Source organism: Hevea brasiliensis, unplaced genomic scaffold (assembly GCF_030052815.1).
Source record: "Hevea brasiliensis isolate MT/VB/25A 57/8 unplaced genomic scaffold, ASM3005281v1 Scaf210, whole genome shotgun sequence".
Classification (NCBI taxonomy): domain Eukaryota; kingdom Viridiplantae; phylum Streptophyta; class Magnoliopsida; order Malpighiales; family Euphorbiaceae; genus Hevea; species Hevea brasiliensis.
The window spans coordinates 58342-67698 of NW_026614708.1; the positions used below are offsets into that span (position 1 = coordinate 58342).

Here is a 9357-nt window from a genome sequence, read left to right on the forward strand (position 1 = left end):
TGAATTAGAAAATTCCTCAACTATTCTTAACTCATTTTCTTTCTTTCCTTAATTAATAAATTAATTTTCACCGTTATAAAAAGTATTTTCTTTAATTATTTTATACATATATGTGATTGTATAAAAAAATCTCATTTAATTTTTTTAATTATTTTTCTTGCCTATATTAATCAATAAGATTGATTTCCTGTAAATATAAGAATTATTATTTATTATAATTAACCTAAAATTAATTTAAATTTTAACTATTTCTTCTCAGAAGAAGATAAAAAGTTGATTATTATTTTGTTATATTTTTATACTCTGCATAATTTGTCACACTCTACCCCTCTGTAAGGTATGACATGATCCCATAGTATACCTAATAAATTACCAAACTTCGCCTATCGATAATCTATTAAATACAATACAAGAGATTTTGACAAAAAAAATACATTTTTAAAATTTAGCGTGGTGACATTTATCTTAAGTGTTTTCAACTCAAGGATGTATCATAAAACTTATTTAGTAATAATCAGGCATTTTAAAATTTTTACGGAAAATTCATATAATTACGGCTAAAACTAAATAAAAACAGTTCTTCAATTTACCTACAAAAGCAATTTATAAAATCTCCCAATCCAATCTCAACATGTGATAAATCATTTCCGGCAATCAACTCAATTCATTTTCAACAAAACTCATCATAAAGGAAATAATTCATTAATTTCAAAATTTAGAAGAAAATTTAAGTACTGCATTCATTGGGGTAATACAATTTATTTCACAAAAATATACAGGTAATCAAAATTTCCAGATACTATTATAATTATTTGTATTTGATTACATATTAAAATAATATTACAAGAGTTTTTTGTATACTGCTCAAACGTGCTTACATACATATAATGTATGATTACATTATAAACTAATGCATACGGGTATACATACAATATACTCAAAATTTATCCCAGTCTATCTTCAAGTCACAGCTTCAAGTGATCTCACTTGGCTGTTCTATTCTTTCTTTCACCTGTGACAGCATACAAAGCTATCGCTGAGCGGTGAATTCAGTAGTGCACAACTATAATTTAAAATGTAGTATATTATACTTTGACAAAATCATAACAAAAAGGCTCAAAATATTTGAATTCTTTAAAACCAATAAAATCAAAATCGATAGTTCTAATCACACAAATTATTTGATGAATAGCTTTTGGTCAAGTAATAACAAGTTATCCAATTCATAATAAAGCAATTGAAACATTTATACTTTTATTAAACCATAAAACAATATATCTTTTTTCAACCACTAACAATTGTTTATCTCAATCACATTTTATCAAGTATGCATAATTTGAGAATGTTGAAAACATTCACACAGCTTAGAGCATGACACTAATACAATGTCGGGTTGTACACCACGACAAAGCCAATTTTCATCCCAATAGCCGAAGGCTAATTAGGAATACCAAGGCTAGCTAGCATAATATATGAGTACTCATTCAAATTCTTCCTCAACTGGCACACACCTCAACACTTTAGCCAGAGAGGGAATTCTTTTCATCCCATTAGACAAACCAATGAGGAATTCAATCACATTGCCATGTCAACTGTGGTTTTAAAACATATTTTAGACAATTTTTACTCATAAGCATCTTTACAAATCCATAAACATTTTTAATAATTGTAAACTCATGCATAAGGTTGTCAATACATCAAGTGTACAATTCACAATTTATAATTGTCAAAACCATACAATAAATCCTTAAATGCATAGGAGAAAACATAATTAAATCATACAAAGTCATTTAATAAATTAAAATTCTTGTACACATAGAAAATACAATTATCAAGTTCATTCAAAACCCATTACAAATTTAAAACATAAGAATAGGCTAGTTGTGCACAAACCTCTTTTGTTGACTTGATTTAATCCAATTTTCTTTCCTTCTTTGAAGATCCCTTTCCAACTGAAACACATGATTTTAAAGTGTTTCAGTATCCATTCGAACCATTTCTAATAATTAATTCCAATAATTTTATTTTTGCATATTAAATTTACCTATTAGGTCTTATAAGTTGAATGATTGTATTTAGGGTTATGGAGTTACTATTCATTTGACTAATTGGGTAAAATGTTGACTTTTCATACATACTAGATATACTAGTTCTAATTGTACCCATATACCACATTTTGGGTTACAATTATGTTGGCATTGATTGCCAATTGGAATTCAAGGCTTCCTAAGAGAATTATAAATTTTCAGTTTTGAGTCACTTAGTCCTACTATTCCTATTAGACCAAGTTATAGTGGGAATTTGGTAAAATTCTCTTCATCAAATTATTTTTTATTGTGTCTTCTTTAATTCCCTTTTTGAATCACTCCATTTAGAGTTGTATAACTCAAGTTATGGTCAATTAACCATAACTAGTTCAAATCTGAATTTTGGTTTCCTTACTAGGCAGTTTTGGTATGGAATTTAACCAAGCTTGTAGTAACATTTAGGCTTAGCATTCTTCATAGGATTTGTTCTCCTATGTCTTAAGGTCACTCAAAAATTGTAGTTGTAATTTTTCAAGTCTTGTGGGGTTAATTATAGCCACATTATTGGACTAGACTCAAGTGTCTTATAGCAATAGAATTCTTATAAGGTCAGTAGATTTGACCCAATGTTTAAGCTTCTTACATTTATAAGTTAAGGAAGATGTCTAGAACAAAGTTGAGGGTCTGTTTCTTAGCTTTCCAGAATGGTATGGCTCACTTCAATTGAAGACTTATAGTGGTAGATATGCTTAAATGAATATGCTGGATATGAAGGTCACTTATACCATTTCCAAATTTGGTATGCCAAATTAATAAAGTTAATTAATCTAGTTTCATTAATTTTTGGGTTTTGGTCAAAATACCATTATTGTAGGCCTATATCTTACTGAAAATTTGGCACTGATTTCATGTCATTTGGAGTTCTATGGACCAAGTTATCGTCTCTTTACCACAACTTGTCAAGTTAACATTTATTTGGCAATTCTGGGTTGCATTGGTTCTGGACAGTTTTGGTACCCCAACTTGGGCAAGCAAATTGACTTGGTTATTAACATTTCTTGACTTTGGTGTCTTCATAAGAGTTGTAGCCCTATGTCTAAGCTTTCAAATGATATAAATTTCAGGTCATTTGGAGCTGTCTACAGTGAGTTATAGCCAATTGATTGAATACTATTCATACAGTCAAAAATTCTGGGTTTTAAATTGCCAATTCCGGATTTGGTCACTAAATTGGTCATTTTTTGGATAGAATTTTGGCAAGGTTTCTATATGAAATTTGGTTCATTATAGGTCTAGTTTTACCTCTAATTGGACTTATACCAATTGGGGTCACACAAATTAGGTTATGGCTCAATTTATATATTGCCCTCAATAATTACATAAACTGCACAAAAATTACACTTCCAATTTTCAATCCTCCTTCTTCCAAACTACAATTTGCATACATAGCACTTCTAATTGGCATCAATTACATCTCAACTGGGTCAAATGTCTAGCAATTATACATTCACTCAATTCAATTAGATTAAATGTCCAATAATATACACAAATCTCAAATAACCAACTACAAACCCTAATCCAATTGATCAAAATCAACAATACACTTTCATTAACTCATTAATCAATATTGACATACATGAAATAATGCTCTCCTAAGTACATCAAAGCTGTCCAATTTGTACATATGCACCAAACTTCCATATTCATTTTACAACCCTACTTCAAAGTGTCCATTTCAAGCATACATATAACAATTAAGCTCTAGTAAATGTAAGCCCTCTAATTAACCTCACTAATCACCATTATATATACGAATCAATCACTCACTTATAGTTTCCATGGCTGCCAAAAATGAGGCTCATCAATTCCTCATCAAATTCTTCAAATTTCTCAACAAATCAACTCATTACAACCTTAATTCAAAGTTTAATTAAGAAAGGAAGAAAAATTGGACACTTACCTATTTTGAATCTTTCTAAAAACTCACCAAATCTCTTCTTTCTTACTGCCAATATCTTTGCCAAGTTGTGTAGACCACTTTTAATGAAGGAACTTAGAAGGAAAATGGCTTGATCATGGAGAGAGAAAGCTTGTGCATGGAACGGCTATGGAGGTCCTTTGAGAGAAAATGGAATTCGGCTAAGGGATGAGTGAGGTTGAAGATGAATGAAGTGAAGTGGAAAAATCTGTCCTTAAGTGGCTCTTATATACTCCACTAAACCCCACTAACTTAGTTTAATATTAGTATAATAATCAATTTTCAATTATCCCAAATTTTTACCCCTTAATTTCCCTTAATCACATTTATACATAATTTCATTTTTCATATAATTTTCAAAATTTAATACTACTTATTTTTCAAGGACATTTAGGTCAAAAGTCAATTCTAAGTGTCAAATGACCAAAATGTCCATCTTTGGGTTGTATTTCAAATTTTTCGATAATACCGATTATATTCCGAATTCATCAGTTCCTTTATTTTTCGTTTTATCTATACTGATTCACTAAATTTTCTTTGACATTTTCAATGTCATTTATACATATGTGGACCTTTAATTAGGTCTCGAAAATTATTTTTTAGGGTTCCCTGCAGTCCTAGGGTCAGCAATTGCTTTTGCCGTAACTTCCCGGTGTTGTCACCCATCGCCACGGTTCCAACTCATTTAACCTAATTGCATTTCATTTCTTTTATTTTTCTTAATTTTTCTTGTATTTTCTTACCATGTATTTCATCATTTTATATCTCCTCAATATCATTTAAGTATAGTTCCAGACATCCTAACTATCTGGACAAACATCGATCATCGGAACAGTAGAATGCATAGACTGCTTAATATATGGGTGTTACATAATCATTGTTAATATCATTTTTTTCTTTTTAATAAATTTACAACCATTTTTAGTTTATATTATTTTGATATAGATAAAATAAGTCATAAAAATAAGATATGTAGTAATTAATTAAAACAATAAAGAAAATATGTTAATATATATTTAAATAATAGATTAATAAAAAATAAATTGTTAATTATTACATAGAGCATAAAAATTTAAATTCATAAAAAATAATAATTTGAGAAAAATAAAATTCTTGGATAGTATTTAATTTTATAATTTATGAGTGGCATTTTGTCATTGTTACTTTCACTCAATACAAATATTTAAGGTTTACTCTTTAATATTATTTAGAGAATAAATTTAATTAATATGCGTAAATTGACAAATATTGGAAAATATATAAAATATAATTAAAAATTTAATATAAAATAAAATAAAATATAATTATTTGCAATATAAAATAAAATATAATTATGTGCAAATCACAGGGCCATAAAAGGTAAAATAACAACTTTTCATTAATTATACCGCAACGATTAAATCTAATTATATATATAAATTAGATAAAAAATTTTCTAAAATTATATAAATTAGATAAAAATTTTTTCTAAAATTATCACATGATATGCTATAAAAAAGAAAATAATTTATTAAAATAATAGTAAATTAATTAATATTTAAATTATTAAAAGTTACATATTTATTACCTTTCGAACAACAATTAATAAAAACTCTTCACTCACATTTGTAGAAAATTACTTAACTATTTTTTAATTAAACCCTTTCTTAATTAATAAATTAATTTTCATCCATTTTGGTAAAAAAATTCTCGATTAATTTATTGCTGATTTCCTTTCTTTCTTAATCTATTCGAGAATTCCTCAACTATTCTTAAATGATTTTCTTTCTTTCCTTATTTAATAAATTAATTTTCACTCATACAGAAATTATTTTTTTTTTAAATGTATAAAAAATATCTCATTTATTTTTTTAATTATTTTTTCATGCCTATATTAATCGATAAAATTGATTTCTTGTATATATAAGAATTATTATATACTATAATTAATCTGAATTCAAAATTTAACCATTCCTTCTCAAAAGAAAATAAAAAGTTAATTATTATTTTATTATATTTTTACATTTCACATAATCATTGTTAATATTTTTTTTTTCTTCTTTATAAATTTACAACATACCATTTTTATTTAATATTATTTTTTGATATAAATAAAATAGGTCATAGAAATAAGATATGTAGTAATTAATTAAAGAAATAAAAAAATGTCTTAAATATGTTAATATATATTTAAATAACAGAATAATTAAAAATAAGTATATAAAATAAAGTATTCATTATTATACAGAGCATGAAAATTAAAATCTATAAAAAAAAAGACAATTTGAGAAAAATAAAATTCTTAAATATTATTTAATTTTATAATTTATGGATGGCATTTTATTGTTGTCACTTTCACTCAATACAAAAATTTAAAGTTTATTCTTTAAAATTATTTAAAGAATAAATTTAAATAATGTGTAAGTTGACCTTGAAATATATTTAAGTACAAATATTAAAAAAATATAAAATATAATTACAAACTAAATATAAAATAAAGCATTAACAATAACTATGTGCAAAGCAGTGGAGTTTGCTAGTATAGATAGAAGAAAGGGAAAATAGCCACTTTTCATCAAAACAAGGAAAAAGAAAACGATCACATCAAACATTAAGAAAGACAGAAATGGAATTGATACAACAATTCCATTTTTCAATTCCTGCTATTTCTTATGCAGCGAACCAATTGGCTTGCTATATATTTTTACAAATTCCCCACCTTTCCAATCTTCAAATAAACAGGAAACTTGACAACCTTTCTGTCTTGCCCATCTTCATTCCAGGCATTCTTGAACTTCTCAACCACATCATCCCTCAATAGATCCACACCTTTTTCCTTAGCTGTTTGATATGCAGACCATGACCTTAGGTAAGTAAAATACTCATCCAAGCTCATCACTTTCTCAGATACAAACCTGAATGGCCCTGTGTGATCAGTTCCCTCCACTGGCTCAAATGGAAAATTAATGGTTGCATACTTTTGGTCTACCAATTTACGTACTGGATCCCAATATGGCTCAGAATCAATGGCATAATATGGTTTGAAGACAGAGTCCACGGAGTCATTAACTTCAGGCACAGTGTAGCACCAGGCAGCAATTACTCCATTTGGTTTCTTGAGCACCCACTTCACTAGCTGGTAAAACGCAGGCAGGTCAAACCAATGGAGGGCTTGAGCAATTGTCACCAAATCTACACTTGATTGTGCTGATACATATTGCTCCAATTCGTCAATTGGGATGACAGGAGGAGTTTGCTGATACCGAACATTGGCAATTTTTGGTGCAAATTCCAGTTGCTTCAGGCTAGTATCTGTGGCTATAACATTCTGGTAGATCTCAGCTAGCTGCAAAGAAAATTCGCACAAGAACACCAAAGTTCATAAGAAAAAGCTCATGGGCTAAGGCCTAATTGATTCAATTTTAGCAATCAATGATTAAAATACAGAATTGAGAAGAGAAAAAGAAAGAAGAAGACTCACAGATTGGGCTGCCTGGCCGCTGCCGGTGCCCACATCCCAAGCAAGGTCTTTAGCAGGATTCTTGGAGGCAATGAATTGGAAGAGTTCTTCTGGGTAATTAGGCCTGCCCTCTGCGTATTGCTTTGCTTGCTTAACAAACAACTCCGCCATTTCTTCTTGGGTTTTGATTCTTTCTATATATTTTCGATGAGATCTGTTTACCTCTGTTGTGTATATGTAGGTTCTTCCAAGATTTTGGAGATTTCATCTTGTGTCCTTATCTTATAGGTTAGTCCATTGAATTATAGGATTGGAAGGAACAACTTGGGAAGGTCACAATTTAGTATGCCGATTTTGACTAGGGAAGCTCAAAGTCTATCTTGCATTGTTATTGGGTTAATTTGGTGAATCAGCAACGGAGACACGAAATTGATTTTCATTTGTAATTGAATTGAAAAAAAAATTAAATTGTTTTACCTTGATTAAAACTAAAATTTTATAAAAATTTAATTTAATTATTTTTTTTTCAATTCTCATATTTAAAATTAAAGAAATTAATTTTTTTATTAAAAAATTATTTTAAAATAAATAAAAATTAAATATAATCATGCAAAAATTAAATTAAACTCTTTTAATTGCAAATGATTTATTTCAAATAAAACAAAAAATAGTATGATTCAGTCCATCTATAAAAATTCTCAAATCATATTTAAAGAAAAGAATATTTTTAAGAGCTCAGAGATTTGAATTTAAAATTATATATTTGAATTTAAAATTATATATATATATATATATATATAAAATTGCAAATAATTATTTTTCTACAAAATTTTCTTGAAAAATTTTAGTATTACTAAAATTTAAAATAGAATTAAAATATATGTGAATATAATGTAATAAATGTGAAATTTTAATTTAAAAAAAATAAAATTTAGTTCATTAAAATTATTTATTTATATTAATAAATATGATATTTAATTAATTTTTAAAAACACAATAATTAAAGTATTTACATACAAAGATCCATCAATTTGATCTTTCAGCCGAATCAAGGCCTAAGTGAACATTATTTATTTTATTGCATTTAAATGATATCATGAGTTAATTAAGTAAATATATTGATTCATCAGTTGTGCTTGATAATCAGTATAATTCAGTTTATGTTAAATACTTTTTTGTAAATAACGAAATATTATATTCCAAATGAACCTAATAATAAATAATTGATATTAAGACAAAATTATATGTATATATTAGACATTATCTATGAGCAAGGCTCTATTTATTTTTTATAAAATAATTTATATATGAAACATATTTTTTATATGAAAACATATTTTCTGTTGTTTGATTATAGAGGTAAACTAATGACATATATATATATATATATATATATATATATATATATATATATATATATATATATATATTATGTATGTATAAATATTTTATATATTTTAGTAATATTATTAAAGTTTAAAAAATAGAAAATGACTTGATTTTTCTTTTAACTATGTTAATCTATTTTTCTGAATATTTCAAAAAATATTTTTTATAAAAATAATTTTTATAAAATAAACGAAGTCTACGTCTTTTTATTTTAAGTATTACTATTTAGTTGATCTTCAGTTATTATATAAGGGTGAAAATGACTTTATTATAATTCATTCATACCTATTTCACCTATCTTCCACCATTTGAGGCTTATTATCATAAACTTGAATTGAATGGTGAAGGTAAATGAATGGACTTGGACTAATCATTTTAAAATGTTAGAGCTAAACAATTAGTTTGTTGGCGGTTAACACTTATAAATTAATTAGAATTCCTCTTTTTCTTTTATTCGTGGGATTCTTGACACTAGTTGGTTGGCCCTTAGCACTTATAACTCTATTAAAATTACTTTATCCTAT

General features: G+C 26.8%; 1 protein-coding gene and 1 long non-coding RNA gene across 2 annotated transcripts; both read right to left on the reverse strand.

The window, feature by feature from the left end:
* Window positions 1-861: 861 nt before the first annotated feature.
* On the reverse strand, window positions 862-4193 carry LOC131176648 (uncharacterized). The gene is made up of 3 exons (XR_009146620.1): window positions 3988-4193; window positions 1894-1952; window positions 862-1012 (listed from the first exon to the last, which is right to left on the reverse strand). It is a non-coding gene; the product is annotated as an uncharacterized LOC131176648 (long non-coding RNA).
* A 2306-nt stretch (window positions 4194-6499) lies between these two features.
* Window positions 6500-7727, reverse strand: LOC110661785 (uncharacterized). Its single transcript, XM_021820544.2, has 2 exons — window positions 7466-7727; window positions 6500-7330 (listed from the first exon to the last, which is right to left on the reverse strand). Exons 1-2 carry the CDS (start codon window positions 7613-7615, stop codon window positions 6689-6691), a joined length of 792 nt encoding a protein of 263 aa, XP_021676236.2. The 5' UTR covers window positions 7616-7727; the 3' UTR covers window positions 6500-6688.
* Window positions 7728-9357: the final 1630 nt, after the last annotated feature.